We start from the raw sequence: 18,145 nt of genomic DNA, 5'->3' as shown, positions 1-18,145 counted from the left end.
ATTATTCATGATAGTCCCTTATTGACAGTTAATCAATGGGCTGAAGTTCACCATGCTATAGTAACCTATCCAGCCTGATGTGTTGGTTTCAGTAGAACCATGTTGTCTATGAGTCTCTGCCCTCTGGAGAGGTGTGGGAATTGGGCTTGATGAGAATTGTATCCTGTTCATTATGACTGATATGTTCTAACTTTGCTTCTTAGTAAAGAAAAAGGAAAAGAAAACAAAAACACAAGAGAAGAAGGAACTTCCAGCAGTCAAACAGCATTCTGACTCCAGCCATAAAAGCTCTCCCCAGGGTGGTTCACAAGGTCAGGAACATGCCCTGAAGATTAACCAGGTTCCTCATCAACACAATGACCAGCAGTTTGAGGAAGACAATGCATCTTCACCTTCTGAAGCCCGGCAACAGACAGCCTTGGTTTCACCTATCCGGAAACCTAACAAACAGCCCCCTCAGCCCCCTGACCTCAGCCTGCCTCAGCAGCCAGGACCTGTGCAACTAAAGAAAGAATCAGTCAAACCTGGGCTGAATGACCCTAAGAAAAAACAGCCATTGCAAACAGATTCAGGTAATCCAAGCTTGGCATTTACGCTACCACGCACATCACTGGAATTAACTTCCATTTTGTGCTTAGGAGTGACGTTTTAATGTAAAAGTGACAAAGTTTCTTCTGGCCATCATTTTAATGAATCTACTCATTTGCAAAAACAGTGTAATTGTTAATAATGCACTGCATTATTTCAGGGTGCGGGTTTTCACTTCCCTAGATGTCACTCATCCCCCTTCCAGTTGTATAATAAGCATGTAGTTCTTAGCTATCTTGATGCTAAATATACATTGTTCTTAGCAGTTTTGTGGATCTTATTGGGAGGTGCAGGAGGGGAATCCAGACCAGGTGCCATTGCAGTTTGATATATCTCAGCTACAAGACGTGTTGACATCTACCAGTCAAACTCTTCACACGTAGAACTGGTTGGCATTACTTGATTGTGTCCTCTCTCTGCAAAGTCACAAGACAATTGGAAAGCAATATTCTAATATAAAAGTACTGAAAAATTCTAACGTTTTGTAATTAAAGATTTATTTAAATGGCAGTTTCTGTTATTTCCTTTAAAAGTGTTGTCATCTCAAATGTCACATCATTTATCTGACAGCAAGTCACTTTTCCCTGCCTTTTGTGGCTGATTACTTCTCATGCTTTGTCTCAGTCCATTAGCTGCAGGTGGGAATACATTGATGGTGTTGAATAATGCTATTACAAGATATCCCAATCTATAATTGTTACACATTTTTCTTTATTAAGTTTTAAGGAATGCTTGCATGCCATGCAGGAAATATTTGTGCAGAGTTTATTTTTTAGTATGTGCCTCGGGTTGTTGTATTGAGAACCTCCTGACTTAGAGCACTTTGTTCCCTCAGACCAGGCCAGGTTGTCTTCCATTACAAAAACTGTGGCACTCCTGTTTAATGAGTTCAAGATAAAACTGTTAAAATTGGTTCTACAGCCAGTTTAGTGTCTAGCACCTGAAATATATGATGCATCTTCCAATTTATTTGTTTTATTTCTTTTCCCTCTTGTTGAGGATTCTTAAGATGTACTTGAGAGCAGGCAGGCAGTTTGATCCCAATCTTCAACTAATGTCTCTCTTGAGGGTGTTGTGGGGTTTCTTAGCTACTTATTTCCACCTCTGCTCCCCAACTTGCATGGGACCTCTTCCTAATATCCGGAATCTTCCCCATAAGGAAATTAGAAAAGGAAAGGTACATATACACTTACCACCTAAAATGGTACAGTGCGATTATATATTACCAGCTTTACCATATAATATCCATTTTCGTCTATCTCCCTTCCTCTGATGCAGGCAGTTCTACAGACACAACTTTGGTACCTTGCCCAAATGGTATTTTACCATAACTGAGCTTTAAGGTAAATTATGACAGGCTGTTAATCTCATGGGGTATCGCAGCCAAGCTTGACCCCAGCTGAATCATCTCATTGTGTCTAGATGGCTGCTGGATAGCACCCAAGAGCCGGAGCCCTGCATGACTTCAATCCTTGTTCTAGAGTGTTGAGAATATTTGCAGAGTCCCCACATGCCACGTTGGCAAACATCAGCAGAGACTGGGAGTCGACCTATGATCTTAAGACCTGTATGGCTCAGTTACACACTGAGCCATCAGAACTGTCCACAATGTCTTTTGTTAAAGGTGCCATAAAGCCCCTGTCCGTTCTCAAACAACTAAAGGGCCGCTGTACCTTCAGTTAGGTAACATCAGATTTTACTGAATTTGAAGCATTTCAGGGAAAAAAAATGCCTCATACGATCTGAACCTGTTGTCAGTGAAAGGTTCATCTTGGTTTATTGCTTAATAAAGATCTTTGTTTCCCCAGCACTAGAGCTGAACAAGCAGAAGAAAGCCCCTGCTCGTTTCAATGTTCAGTTAAAAACTAAAAAGCCGAAAGAAAAGGTGAGATTTAAACTTTCATCTTAGCATTTTAATTCTACCTTACTTAAAGGACAACTCCAGCACATTTTGGTGTATGTGTGTTCTCCTAGGTAACCTTTATCATTCTGATGATATTAAAACTCATGCCACTGTTTTAAATCTTCTGATTGCATTTGCCCAAGATGCTTCCATAAGTTGCAGATATCTGATGTTCTTTCTTTTTATTGTGCTGTTCCATGCTGGTTGAACTGCACATCAGGTGTCTTAGAACCACCCTTCATGTCAAGCCAAAAATGTTGCTTCTACTTCACCTTATCCTGGTTAGATTTTACAATTTACAGTTTTTACTCTCAGCACATGATGCTCTGTACTGTTGTTGGGAATCCTAGTGTGCAAATGTCTGTGTCGTTTTTGTGGCTTCAAATTTCCAGTCTGTTCAGTCTGTACATGGAACCAAACAGGGCTGCGATTCAGGTATATCCCTAAATTGTGCACCTACATTTTCAATGTCCACATATATGGTGCATAATTCTTTCCCAGGGCGCTAACATTGTAAAACCTATTCAGCTGCCCACCTTTATCTCTTAGTCATTTCTTATCCCTTCACTTTTCATTAAGATGTTCCTGTTACATATGGATCTGTGACAAAAGAGGATTCTTAGCTATCAGTACGGTCCAATGACAGCTCAGAAAAATGCATAAAAAGCCAATTATTGATTTTCCCTGGCATTTCACTTAATGCTGGTAGCAACACATGGGGCTCCTTGCTTTGCCCATCTTGCTGTAGAGAATCTGGGAGCCAAGAGTTTCTGGCATTGGTGTTATATGATCAGTACATTCATGCAGAAAATGTATGATTTTAAAGGGAAGTTAACTTTGCTGACTCAAGTAGGTACAGCTCACTAGACTGGCAATGTACATTTTAACCCAGATGGTAATTGCATTAGTTTTAATATAGCGAGCATCACATAAAGGATCCTGATTGATTTTCTTGGCGCTGCTCTAACCTAAGGGTCGGAGACTAGTTGACACAGTAGATCTGTTGGATATAGTCATGTGTTAAAGTTGGCCTTTAACTGTTTGAGCAACTGAGGCCAGCTTTGATTTAAATGGTATTTGCATAGGGATTATTTTCGCAAATGTGTTCTCACAGAAACAAGTCTTTCTTTGCGGGAGACCACAATCAAAAAATTGCAGGAATATTTCCCACAGGTTTTCTTATACTAATAGGTGAGAAACAATGGTGAATATACTTATAATCTTTCAGTCTCCTTTTCTGCTGGACCTGGCGCCCCATTTTTTCAAAAAGGTACCATTATAATTGTTGCTTTCACTAAACTAATAAGTCGACCCTTCTAATTCTCCTGCTCAATAAAATCTTGTCTTTCTTTCATTACTGGAAAAATGCTGAAGACTTTTCAGGTGCAGGGCACAGAGATGGCCCAAAATGTATCTAAATCTAGTGGAAAGGACTGTGCACTAAGGGCTTCAGTGACTCTTTGTTCACTTGATATGGCCTCAGTTCTCATAAAGCAGGTAGAGTTAATGTGTGCAATTCATGCTCTGATCATAGATGCTCCTTCTCAGTCCAACTTCTACACATTTTAATATCAGAGGCATGGGGACACAAAATTCTTGTAGAGGATTCATGTCCGCAGTGTCTCTTATCTAAGGTCTTAGTTTAATATTAAAGGAACAGGTGCTATAAATACTCTGTATCTTCCCAGTTTGTAAGCATGATACTAACATGTTTTTCCTACAGTTGTTTTGTACGATTAAAAACTTATTCCTGGGTTGTTGTTTGTCATACCAAAAATCAGTTAAAAAGAATAATGGGGCAGGAGAATTGAAATAGAACTGACACAAACATTTTAAAATAGCATTCTCCATTTTACCAAGCATTGTTCCATCAGGATGAGTTTCTTTCAGGTATCTGCCAATGCTGCCAAGACAGGCTACAAGCAGGTGTGGCTTAGGATGATTTGCTGTCCAACTGACCTTCCTTCCCTTGGGACTAGTTTCTCCTCCAGCTTGGCCCAGCTGACGTCAGGACTGTATGAGAGAAATGATGCGCTTGAAACACATGTCCTACTAGTCTTATGCTGCAGCATATTCACATAATTCCTCGTTAAACTGCCAGGTTGCTTCATGCAAAGTTTTTGTTGAGGGAGGACTGAAAGAGAACAGAATAAAAGCAAGGAAGTAAGAGAAGAAAACAGGCAGAAGAAAGATGAGAACAATAGACACTGATCATAGTCATGAGAAAGACCACAGGAGTCATGAAATTTCAACTGAGGTAGAAAAGCAGAGTGGAAAATGAAAGAAAGATGTAATAAGTGAGACAGGAAAAAAAACCTAGAAGAGAGGGAGAGAGGAGGAATTATTAAACTACGATTGTTCTTTGCAAGGAGTGAAGTACTGTGAGTATTGGAATTGTATTTCATTTTATGGACTCTTGTATAAAATAATTTAAATCACCCCCCTCCCCCCAATTGAAGAGTAGACTTCACTGTTATCCACAGTCCCTTGAATCATACGTTGTAATGTTCTCATAGTTTTTTTTTTACCAGTCATGCTTCATAACTGATTGTTAGGAGCAGCACTAAGTTTCATCAACTTTACCTCAGTCACTGTTCATGTTATCTCCAGTATTGAAACTGCTATCAGGACAGAAAAGTTTTAATGTTATCACTTGTATGGTAGAGAGGAATTTAAAGTTTATTTTTTCAGGAAACATGAATGGCAATATGATGAAAGCTATCCAGGTGCATCACTGCAGTGACTAACTATTGACTAGTTTGACTTTAAGATGTGTTATTCCCCATCTCTATTGAAAGGTATTTAATGCTGATTTGTGCTGTGTCTGATAAGTGGAGATGGGTTCCACTACATTGGTCACAGATTTGTGATGACAAATGCACACAAACTGATAAAATTAAGTAATGATAGGCAGATAATAATGTCAGAATGTTAATACTCTTTTGGTGAGTGTACATAGCAGTGAAATGTACCTGCAAAATTAAGATTATTGCAGGCATTTCCTACAGCAGTGTAAGTCACCTTGCTTTGCTCTTTATTTGATGCGAAGGCAGAAATTGTTGTAGAAGATCAGCGGGTCTGGCACTATTTGTGGAAACAAAGCAGAGTTAACATTTTGGGTTCTTCAGATCATTTTATTTTCACTCTTATTTAGTGTTTTGCTTTAAGGCCACTTTGAGGAACATTATTGTAGGCTGCACTGTAACCTGATACTATGTGGGTTTGTACCTGCAATTACCCATACTGTGACATCCCAGTTTAATTCTTGCCTCTGATTATTTGCCATTTGGAAACCCGGCACTTCTCTGTGGGAAGGAAGAAGAAAAATGAAATCATATGGCAAATAGGTCTATTTTAATAACTGCTGGGATATCCTTTCCTTTTCTTAGAGAGCGCATAACTGGACTGAATCCAACTTTGGTTCAATCCCACTATCGTGCAGGCTCTAAGTAGAGGTCAGAGACACAAGAACCAGCAAATTGTCATTGGCTGCTTGCCATTGTTCTTGAGAATTTCCAGTCCTACATTCATAGTATTGGGTTAAATACCCTGAGCAGCCTGAAACTTACTTCCTTTAGGATATGAATTTACATCATCATTGCTCACTTACTGTGAAGCTCCCGAGTCCACCTACACTATTGTGATGGCCAATAGGCTGAAGTGGAGCATGAAGCAGTGACAGATCAGGTCTGAATTCTCTATAGGATATACATTCAGGTGGAGGTTCTATTTTGATGACAGTTAAGTGTCTTTTTGTCTGACACACGTATTCCAACCCAATCACATAATTGCTGAAGCATGATAAAAGCTTTGTGGGATTCTTCATGTGAAGAATCCAGTTTTGCACTTACATGTTCTTTTTGTTTACTTTCTACATGTGATCCTTGTCACCCCACCCAAACAAATATCTTGGTTCATTATCACTAAACTCCCTCAGGTTGTGCTAAATATTGTAATACTAAACCACACAGACAAGTTCACAAGTGTAATCCTTATTCCAACCTGAGTTAGCTGATCTGAGCAGCTAAACCTCTGTAGTTGGTCCCAACTCTCTGTGAGGGCAGGTAAAATGGTGATGGAGAAATTTTTAAAATGGCATTATTTTAATGGAACAAAATGTAAATTGTATGGTGACCAATATTTCTTGCATATTTCCAGTAGAAGTTATAAATTAGTCTCCAGTACTTAGCTCTCAGTCAAAAATTATGTTTTTGAAAAGGATAGCTTGAGCAGATATATCTAATTGCTGACAAATATTTTTCAGCAAACAACAGCTTTATTTATTTAATGTTTCTTGTTTTTAGGATAAAGTGATTGCTGTCAGTAAGTTTGAACCCAGTACCCTGAGCCTGCTCACCCCTTTGATGAATGTCACTTGTGGAAAACAGAAACCATTAGCAGACGGAGTCCATAGGATCAGAGTGGATTTCAAGGTAGAACAAAAAAGTGCTGGGACTGCTAAGCTGTCACATAAACTATAGAAAATATTAGTTTAGGACAAGAAGGGTAGAATTTAATTTTGATTTGATTTCTGTCCTCCTCCATTCTTCATGGACACACACATCCTGACCTTCTGGTTCTTCCTTGCACTGTTACTGTGAATCTTGATCAGTTATCCATACCCCTTTTTGTTTCTTACATACTCACAGGCAACTGTTCACTGGTATTCCATTTTCATCAGGGAATTCTTGGAGCAGTAAGAATTGACTTTCCCTTTGTGTTTGTCAGTCCTTCTCCTCATTGCCACTTCTTTCTGATTCTTTTCCAATACGCAGTTTAGCTGAGTTCTCGGACACTAGAGAATATTTTTTCTTCCATGTTCAATCTTCTAAACTCTATTGCATGAAGATATGGTGAGCCTTTCCCTGTCTGCTCAGTACATTGTGATCTGGTATTTCTCTCAAAAAAACTTCCATGGAGATTTAGTAGCAGTCCTGTTAATGCTGTTTTACCTGGTTTTCTGAATTGAATGGTAGATTGGGAAATAATGTTCCTTCCACAGAAATCTCTGCAGATTGGGAGACTTGAATATTTTCCATCATAAAATAGAACCAAACCATACAACTGTATGTAGGACATTCTGGCTTGTAAATTGGTTCCTGTCATCCGAAAGGATCATACCAGGTTTTGCGTCATAGAATCGTACAGTACAGAAGAGGCCCTCGACCCATCGAGTCTGTGCAACAAAAATAAGCTACTATTTCTACTAGTCTAACTTTCCCGCATTAGGCCCCATGATCTTGAATGTTATGAAACTTCAAGTGCTCATCCAAGTACTTTTTGAAGTTTGTGAGGTTGTCTGCCTCAACTACCCTCCCAGGCAGTGCATTCCAGGTCCCACCACCCTCTGGGTGAGAAAGCTTTTCCTCAAATCCCTCTAAATTCCTGCTTTTCACTTTAAAATTATACCCCTTTGGTATTGACTCTTTTACTAGGGGGTGCAACTGTTTTCTTTTAACCCTGCCCATGCTATTCATAATCTTATACACCTCTATCAGGTCCTCACTTGACCTTCTTTGCTGCACAAAAACCAACTTATCCAGCCTCTCTTCATAGCTGAAATGCTCCATTCCAGGCAACATCCTGTTGAATCACTGTGTGATCCTAGCTGCTGCACAGCAAAACAATATTTTTTACAAAAGGCTATTCATTATAATGTGATATTTCTAGTGAATATACTGTTAAAGAATGGATTCGGAAAACTTACGTGCATTTTGTAGAAGGAGGAACGACTGAAGTCGGCAAATGTGAAAATTAACGCATGTAGGCTTCAGATGAAATTACTTAACTATTGAGTAAACTGTTTTTTTTTGCTGTTTATATGTCTTCTAATATTGTTCTGCTGACTTTGGCAGGAGGACTGTGATGTGGAAAATGTGTGGGAGATGGGTGGACTTAGTATCCTGACTTCTTTACCCATCACTCCCAGGGTGGTTTGCTTCCTCTGTGCCAGCAGTGGACATGTCGAGGTATGGTTTCCATCTCATGATCTCAGTCTTGCTGAAGTTTGACTTCCATTTAGTAAAGAAGGTTACTTAATGCATTGGTAAAAATAACTCTGTTTAAGAGCAGCACACCACACCATTACCCTTCTAATTAAAATCTTCTGATCACCCCTTACTCAGTAAGTTAGTTTAAACTCCATCTGAATTTGAGTCAGCCAGCGGCTGTGTGTCTGATAGAGTGGAACTTGGTCTTAACATTTACTGGCAACATAAGCAACATAAATGTGGTGAAGAGGCATCAGTAAAGTGTGGTAGTACAGTGCATGTTCTACTGAGTTTTTTGCAGTGAAATGATCAACTCTGTGTTGTAATGTTCTGCATATAACCAGGTGATGTTTCTGTCTGGAAGGACATTTGATATTCCATAGGCACCAGGCAGTGTTCACATTTTCTGAATTGTGATGGACAAGTTAATATTGCTTGGATGCTGACTAATCGCAAGGCTTGGTGGTTTTCAGTGTCAAATTTATAGGGTCTTCCCTGCTGCGAATGGAAAAGTCACAACATATTTCCATTGTGGAAATGAACAGCCTTGAGGGGTGGGAAGAAATGAAGAAGAGTTTGTATACGCAAACAAATTTGGCTGTATGTACATTAGGGATTGTGACATTGTTACAAATCTGACAGACTCAGGGGAACAATCATTATCACTTCAGGAGTGTAGAGTTTGCTGATTTATTTTCCTTTGTGTTTTGTTTGCAGTTTGTTTACTGTCAGGTGTGCTGTGAGCCTTTCCACCTCTTCTGCCTGGAGGAAAATGAGCGACCCCTAGAGGAGCAGTGGGAGAACTGGTGTTGTCGGCGCTGCAAATTCTGTCATGTTTGTTGCCGACAGAATAAATCCTCAAAGGTAATGGTAAGCTGTGCATAATTGTTTTAGGTGGGCATTTTGGATTTGCCCCTGATAGTGCTGAATGAGTGATATTCTGACTTGTTCTAATTTTAGTACAGAATAAGTAAATTTGACTACAGTTCAATATAACCAAGCAGTATATTGCTAACAAGATTCACATTTCTAACTGGTTCATCCTCCATGTCTATGTCAGTGATTACAAGAATTAAGTGGTTTGAGGGTGACTTTTAACCGAATTCTTATTTTTTAAAATAGCTTGGGCAGGAACAAACTTCAAATCCTGACTCAGACCTTCTTATTCATGCCCCGGAGTGTTCTGTAACAGGAGTCATGCATTTGCAAAGCTGATTAACTCCCTCTGGAGTTTAACATTTCTGAACACCTAGGAGAACTGTTAATCACTGCTGTCTGCTCCTGATAGTCGTTTCTACTTCTTAATAAAGACACATTTTCTTTTCTTTTTGAACCTCAACTTTGTTGTGTTTATTGCTGATCATTTGACAGTCATAAAAAAACTAGGTTTTCAACATAAATTATTTATTTCAAAATAAATGTTACCATTTTATAAAGCACACAAATTCTCTTTTATAAGCTATCCATTGTTTTAAGTCCTTCTGCCCATAATCATCATCTCAGTGTCTCTGACAAATTGATTACCTGCCCATTCTGCATTTGCTGCCTCTGAGCAGCTGCCAAGATGTGAGGCTTAGAGGTGTCAATTCCAGGATTTTTCAGTCCTCTTGGTTTCTGTTCTGCTTTCTGCCTCTTCATGAAGGCTCGTTTAAAATCAGGATCTCGTGAGGCAAAATAGCATGTGATAGAATGGAGCACGTTCTAGCCTAATGCTCCCTTGTTTACTCCATTAGTGCACTTAACACCATAGGATTAGATGGTTTTTATGTAAAATGAATTATTCATGATTATCTGCTTTTCACACCTTTTTGCTCAGTCATCTAAATGCTCAGTCCATTTGCCCCTTGTCAATTTTGATTAAGGCAGACTTGAAATTTTAGCTTGTATTAGTTCTTTTTAGATTGATGGACCTTGTGTAACATAAACATTTTTTTTATATGTGATCCAATAGGTGAGAATCAGATTGAAATTGGAGCAGTATTAGATTAGATTAGATTACTTACAGTGTGGAAACAGGCCCTTCGGCCCAACAAGTCCACACCGACGCGCAACCCACCCATACCCCTACATGTACCCCTTACCTAACACTACGGGCAATTTAGCATGGCCAATTCACCTGACCCGCACATCTTTGGACTGTGGGAGGAAACCGGAGCACCCGGAGGAAACCCACGCAGACACGTGGAGAACGTGCAAACTCCACACAGTCAGTCACCTGAGGCGGGAATTGAACCCAGGTCCCTGGCGCTGTGAGGCAGCAGTGCTAACCACTGTGCCACCGTGCCGCCCAGTATTTAGGAGAATTTCTCTAAAGAAGGGAACTGATCCTAAAAAAAACCTTCTCTTGAAGACTGATTATCATAAGTAAAATGCAATCTCTTAAAACATTTATTTTTACACAGCAGCTTCTAGAGTGTGGCAAGTGTCGAAACAGCTATCATCCAGAGTGCCTGGGACCAAACTACCCAACAAAGCCAACTAAGAAAAAGAAAGTATGGGTAAGTTTTGTTTTCTCATGTGACTCATTTTACCTCATGGCTTAAATTCCATCAACTCTCTTTCTTGCCTCCTTACCCATTTTAAAAGCATTAATATTCTTCTTGGCAATAGGAAATTGGTAATGGAAAAAACAAATATATGGATTGAATAAAGTGACTTAGTTCAAGACTTGTGAGTCAATACATGTAACTAACATTAATATGCAAATGTATTTGTACAAAAGATAAAATGTTTAGTGGGTCTGGCAGCAACTGTGGAGAGAGAATTAATTAATATTTTGTTTTTATGATACGAGAAGTAAGCTCATCATTCCAGTATTTTCACTTTCTTTAGACTTCTGGTATCCACAGTATTTTGCTTTTATACTTGTGTAGTTTTTCTATTTGTTCATGGAATGAGGCGGTTCCTGGCTAAACCAACAAATTGCCCTCAAAGATGGAAATGAGCTGCCTTCTTGAACGCAGCAATCCCTGGGATTCTTTGTTACAGAATATATTTTGCAAGAATAATACTCTTAATGGGGATTTTCTTGTACTTTTCAATTGAATACATTAGAATAGTGTTTAATTGACGGTTCCTTCACGAACCAAATTAAGGCCCTTCTGTCTTAATCTTCTTAAAGTTCTGTTTCCCAGTCACTGGAGAAAGTCTTACCTTTACTTTTCCCATGCTGTAGAAGATCTGTCATGCTGTTGCTGCTGTATCTATATGACAAGTTGTGGCTAGATTTTTTTCCCTCCTTTTACATGGACAGGACTAAATCTGGAAATGACAGACAGCAAAGTGCAGCACACATTATTTCATACGCTGTACTTCTGAATAAAATGCACTCTACCAGTGTTCCATAGTTGAGATCTCAGATTTGCTTTGGAGACTTGGAAAAGTGGCATGTTTTAATTTTCACTGATGTAATAAGGTCAAAGAGGGTGAACCAATTAAAGTTCCAAGTATATTTGCATGTCTTACTTTAGTAAAGAAGCAAACAACTTTATATTTTATGTGTAGCCCGTTTAAATATTGGTAAAAATTGAGTGTTAGGTCTGAAGGATCCGTTTTTCACATTAGTTAAGTGAATCAATTGGAAATTCAAGTTAACATCTATCCGTAGCTCACTGAATGTGGCCCTCATTGATATGCTGTCGGATTGGACATAAGATGAGAGATGGATAGCCTCTTTCATTTATGTAGCATAAATTTAAGTTTCTAGGTGTATTTTGTTATGGTTGAGATTTTGTAAGATCGTTATATTTTGAAATGGTCTTTAACTTATAGTAAATTGAAGGGGTCAGATAATGCTGCATGGCAACATATGAGTGTTGAGTCTGTTAAAGATGAAAGGAAGGCCAGATCGTTCACCAGAAAGAAGGTGCGAGGTTTTCCCAGTTGTAGATAATAGTAGAGACAATTGTGATGCCTGTGGATAGATTGTGGATCTCCAAGCCCATAGGAATTGTTAATAAATGCTGTGCAGTGAAAGGGTATACTTTGGACTGTACATTTAATTCCAGGATAAGAAATAAAAGGGGTCTGAAGAATACCTACTGGGCATTTCTAATAAAGGTCTCCTCTGCTGTAGATCTGTACAAAGTGTGTCCGATGTAAGAGTTGTGGAGCCACAACTCCAGGGAAAGGCTGGGATGCACAGTGGTCACATGATTTTTCTTTATGTCACGAATGTGCAAAGCTGTTTGATAAAGGTAAGTGCATACATTTGTTTTGTTCATAGTACATAGAGCTACCTGGGGCTGATTCCAAGATAGCCATTAAGTGGCTCAGATACTGTCTTAAACTGTGAATTGGAGTTTAATATATAGTTAATACATAGTTACTCACAAATAGGTCCTATTTCATGATGAGAGGGATATCACACTGTAATATACAACATTGCTTCATTTAGATAAAAAATTATATTATCCCTTTAATGCCATAAATGCTATGAGCTAAAAGCTGGCTGAGGTCACAGTTTATTTTTCAGTCGGATTTGAAAAATGGCCTTTTTAAAATGTGGTTGGTGGACAAGTTGAGAGGAGAGCAAAAGAAATAGGAGCAGGAGTAGGCCATTCAATCTTCAAGGCTGCTGTGCCATTCAATAAGATGATGGCTAATTTTACCTCATGCTTCGCCTGTTCTTTCACAGCCTGCAACTCCATGATATTTAAAAAATCTATCTACTCCTCTTTAAATAGTTTCAGTGATCTAGCCTCCACAACTCTTGCGTAGAGGTTTCCAGATATTCAGTACTGTCTGAGAGATGAAATTGTTTCACATTTTAGTGTTAAATGAGTGTCCCCTTATTCATTAACTATATCCCCTAATTTGAAATTCCCTCACTAGTGGAAATATCTTCTCAAAATCTACACTGTCAAGCCCCCTCAGAATTTTGTATGTTTAAATAAGATCACCACTCATTCTTCGAAACGCTGCTGAATAAACACTTTGCTTGGTTAGCCATTCTTGATATGTTACTCCGTCTAGCGACTGTCTTGTGAGTTACCACCAATGCCTGTATATCTTTTCTTCAGTATGAAGACCAAAATTGAACACTTTACTCCAGGTGCAGTGTCACCAACAACCTTTACAGTTGGAACAAGACTTCACTACTTTAATGTTCCATCCCACTCCAATCAAGCCGTGGGAGCCAAAATTCCATTTTCCTCCTTTTAATGGATTGCTGCACCTTCACCCTAACATTTTGTGCACAAAGTTAAAAATCACACAACACCAGGTTACAGTCCAACAGCTTTATTTGAAAGTACATGCTTTTGGAGAGCTGCTCCTTTGTAAGTTAGCTAATGGGGCAGGATATCTAGGACACAGAATTTATAAGTAAAAGATCAAAGTGTCATACAACTGATGTGATATATTAGACAAACCTGTTAGATGGCTGTTAAGTCTTTAATTACTTAGAATGGTGACACAGGTTTTGATTGATAAATATGTAAATCCCTAAATTTCTTTCAAGTCACTGCCCTGAGAAAACTTAAGGTTTTCTGTGTGAACAGGACAGATTTGTGTCTTCCACTGTTGGGGAATCTTTAAGTTGCATTCCAGAAACTTAAGTTTTGTCACAATTATGAAAGATACAATGGGAGTCAACTTTAGGCTTGAAACATTATTTCTCAGAAATATACATTACACACATGCACCACCTAAACTCAAACCACAGTTCCAATCTGTTTCTCTTTATAAAAACATAATGAACACTACTTGCATCTAATTGATCACAAGAAATAAATTAACATCATGTATATTACCTGTTTTGTTTTTAACATATTTTTTGCATCGCACAGAAAAAGTCATAGGAGAAGTATGGTGGACAGGAAGTACCTCATTAAAATAAGTTTAAGTTGATAAATGTCTATAAGTGGCAACTGGTATATTAGGACATGTATTGGAAGTTTTCCTTCAACTCATGGTTTTGTGACTTTCCATTGGATGCCAGATTTTATCCAGAATTGCATGTCTCATCACGTGACCAGATGTCAGCATTTGCATTTCTACCCACCAGAAAAAATATTCAGCTGATGCAGTCTGGAATAGAGTTCCACAGGAAGTAGAAGGGCTAGGGATATTTTTTGTAGTGTGTAACTTCCCTTTTTGCCTTCCTTGCAGTTGTAGATTGCTTTCTCTGGTCTAGTTTAGAAGGTGTTGGTCATTCTTCTGTCCTTGCCCATATGTGAGATTCGACAGGCTAATATATAGCAGAGGAATCATGGGTAGGTCTGACCCTACTTTCCCTTGCTTTGATTAGGAGAATTGGGATGGAATGGATAGCAAACAACAGGCTTCACTAAAGCTAGGTGTTTTGAGAAAGTTTCTGGTGCCACTATGATTGGCTGTTAGTCTGAGGTAACTGTAGAGATTAAGAGTTGAGAGATCATTCAATTAGTAACATAAAGCAGCCAGTCACTGCCTAAACCATTTGTGTTATTAGAGAAGGCCCTTGTTGACTTTTCTAAAATTTACATAATTTTGTGTTATTTTCCTGTGTCCTGATTAAATTGTTCTTTATTTATAATGCCACTATTCTTTGGAGCTCATCAGGCGGTAAATTGTCGCAAGCATTACATAAGAAAATCTACATGGGTAGAGTAGAATACACAAGTCTGACCTGTTCACAGAGAAAACCTGTGTGGCATTATTCTTGGTTCCACATGCTTGTGGTAACTAAATAAGTCAAGTCCTGGTTTAATTGTTTAGAACTTCGTTAGGGATTTTGGTCCTGTGCTTCCTTTCCATGTTGGCATAAAAATCCACATTTACTTATTTTTATCCTAAGTCTGTCAGTGGCCCTGGCCTGATCCTGTAATCATTTGGCTGATAAACCTCTGTTAAGATATTGCATGCAGCTAAGTAGATCGGGAAGTATAGAGCCAGTTCATTCGAGTGAAATTATATACAAAACTTATGTCAACAGTGCTGAGGATTATCAGGAAAGCTGTGAAAGGACACCAGCTGTGTTGATATAAATTGTTGTTTATTTTTAGGAAACTTCTGCCCACTGTGTGACAAGTGCTACGATGACGATGATTATGAGAGCAAGATGATGCAGTGTGGCAAATGTGATCGATGGGTTCATGCAAAGTGTGAAAGCTTGTCAGGTATTTTAAAATGCAGGGTGTGTTTTGTATTTAAAACACATGATGCCATTAAGGGGATGTGATGTCTGGCTGGCTGGTATGTTTCACTGAATTCAGGATTTGTTTACATAGACTTTCCTTTTAACTATTTAAAGTATAAATGCATAATTTGTTAATGCATATAATCTGTTAAATAACATTTAACTTCTTGAGTTCCTGTTTAGCTGTATCCCCAAACATTATAAATTCTGTCCCTTCTGATGAAATTTCTATTATATTTATTACAGCACTAACCAATCTTAGGAACAAAAAATGCTATATTACTTGCCTTCTCATCTGTGCCCCAAACTGCTCCTGTCTTCTTCTGAGGGTTTTGGGTTTTTTTGCTTGTTTTTTGATTTTTGCATTAATTTTCCTAACAGTTTCTTGCTGCTATATATTATAAAAATTACACTTTCAAAATAAATTAGTTTGTTTTTAAATCAGAAGGCGTGTAATTGCATGAACCTGTTCCTGAGTATTGATAGTTGCCTTTTTAAATACTTCTTAGGTCTAACTTGTTCTGTCCAACATGCTGTACTTTCTTTTGGCCAGCTTCTTTATTTCTGTTGAGTTAATGTTATGGAACCAAAGCAGTCAGATAAAAATTCAGAGCGTATTGGCTATGATATTAATGAATGCTGGACCGGACCTGAGTTGAAGGACCACCTCCAGTTCCAATATAAATTTTTTTCTGCAAATATTTAATGGGTTTTCTCTCTCAATAAAGTAAATGTTGTGTTTCAAATTTTAATCCGAGTTTAGCAAGTGAAGCTACCATGATAATTAGAAGGGGGCAGTTTCATAAATGTTACTAGTTTGTTTTTTGGGAAGGGTTGGGATTGGGCAAGCAGATTCTACGTATTAGTCAATTTGACCTTTCTCTCTGCCATTAATTTTTAAGGCTAGCACATGCTTGCTTATCCAAATGAGCTCGCTCATCTTTGATTGTGAGTGGAGAAATTCAAATAATTTAGGTATTTCATTTGAGTTGACCGCTCATAGTTTATTGCCTCAGAAATTGGTTGCTACGTGTAGAGGAACCAATTTATTGAGGTTACTGCCCAGTTTTGAGCAGTTGCTGTGTTCATCCAACTTGCATTGTTTGTGCCCCATGCCCCATCATATTCGTCCCATTTTGTTCTACAGCATTATTATTTCAATTAGCCCAGAAGACCATAAGAAAGGGGAAAAGGTGTAGGTTTATTTTACTACTGATCAAGGATCTATCTGTCTCAGCTGTAAATATACTCAAGGACTCTGCCGCCACAATTCTGCTCCATTCAGCCACCAGGGAGATTAGCTCTATTTTGTCACATTGTCTAACTGCTTCAGTAACTTGCATCTGTTCTGTCCAGCTGCTACGTTCATGTGTATATCACTAAAATATTTAGAGGCATTGAGTTCATTGCCTTGAAAGGTTTGAAGAGGCTGTTGCATCAGGCACAGAAAATATCAGCTATCCAGCTGTGTTATGTTTTGTCTTTGTATCTTCTTACAGATGAGATGTATGAGATCTTGTCAAATCTTCCTGAAAGTGTGGCATACACATGTATAAATTGTACAGAGCAGCATCCTGCAGAGTGGCGGCTGGCTTTGGTAAAGGAACTGCAAATCTCTTTAAAGCAAGTTCTGACTGCACTACTAAACTCTAGGACTACAAGCCACTTGTTACGCTACAGGCAGGTGAGCCTGAACTGCTTCATCAACGTTGTCCAATAAAGCATTACGAAGAGCATATTTTACATTGGGAATGCAAGTTTTCATGCATTGGCTCCTATTTGTTGGACATTAATTTGTAATTTTAAAACTGGTTTTATTTGGCTGAATTGCTTACCATCTTGACTAAATTCTCCAGAATACTTGGTGGGTGAAGAATCCCCTTTGCTTATATATCAAAATGCTTTACTTTTGATTATATTGAGCCCATATAGTTCTCCCGTTAAGTATTACATAACTTGTACTCTGTTTGATAATTGAGCTCAAGTGGAACATTGAATAAACTAGGCTGTTGTAGAGTGAATGCAAAAATGTTTTCAAATGTTGCTTGATAATGCCTTTAGCTAATGCATTATGAAAACAGCTAATGGTATTACTGGACAAGTCAGATTTCTGACCTGCCATTTTTTTTTCTATTTTGTTTAATATTGTTATTTTTTGCTGAATGAGACTACAGAGTTTCTTTTGCAACAAAGTTCATTACACAAAAGACAAAAACTAAAAGGAAGGAACAAATCCACTTACAGTTGGGAAAATCGTAAAACAACCAGCAGGATGAATTTTTAGCCTGTTCCCCAATACAATCTAAAATAAACATTCAATATACAAGGACTTTACCTCCATTGCAAGGAGTTGCGAAAGACTTTCAATCCTTTGAGAGATTAAACTTGCCCTCTCTTTCTGTCTGTGACTTTGTACTAAAGTTATCCCACTCGAACACCATTTTACAGTGATTCACATCTAAAGAAATCACACCGCTTTTATCAAAACTTTAAATTTAACTTGTTTCTGTCCAGTGAGCAATGGTGTCTTCTGACATGAATATG

General features: G+C 38.3%; 1 protein-coding gene across 5 annotated transcripts in view; it reads left to right on the top strand.

The window, feature by feature from the left end:
- The window catches only part of kmt2a (lysine (K)-specific methyltransferase 2A), a 148,321-nt gene that overhangs the window by 66,747 nt on the left and 63,429 nt on the right, over positions 1 to 18,145 (top strand). For 3 of the 5 annotated variants that reach the window (XM_060847052.1, XM_060847049.1, XM_060847053.1), the window contains exons 7-15: positions 204 to 572; positions 2,397 to 2,473; positions 6,796 to 6,924; positions 8,347 to 8,460; positions 9,199 to 9,351; positions 10,887 to 10,979; positions 12,557 to 12,677; positions 15,468 to 15,581; positions 17,101 to 17,285. In XM_060847052.1, coding sequence (XP_060703035.1) covers positions 204 to 572; positions 2,397 to 2,473; positions 6,796 to 6,924; positions 8,347 to 8,460; positions 9,199 to 9,351; positions 10,887 to 10,979; positions 12,557 to 12,677; positions 15,468 to 15,581; positions 17,101 to 17,285 — 1,355 coding nt within the window. Of the gene's footprint in view, positions 1 to 203; positions 573 to 2,396; positions 2,474 to 6,795; positions 6,925 to 8,346; positions 8,461 to 9,198; positions 9,352 to 10,883; positions 10,980 to 12,556; positions 12,678 to 15,467; positions 15,582 to 17,100; positions 17,286 to 18,145 lie in introns of all 5 variants that reach the window. The other 2 variants (XM_060847051.1, XM_060847050.1) reach the window with 2 other exon arrangements.

This window comes from Hemiscyllium ocellatum, chromosome 29, assembly GCF_020745735.1.
Source record: "Hemiscyllium ocellatum isolate sHemOce1 chromosome 29, sHemOce1.pat.X.cur, whole genome shotgun sequence".
NCBI lineage: Eukaryota > Metazoa > Chordata > Chondrichthyes > Orectolobiformes > Hemiscylliidae > Hemiscyllium > Hemiscyllium ocellatum.
Note: the sequence above shows the minus strand (reverse complement) of the source record. Positions and strands in the feature narration are given on the sequence as shown.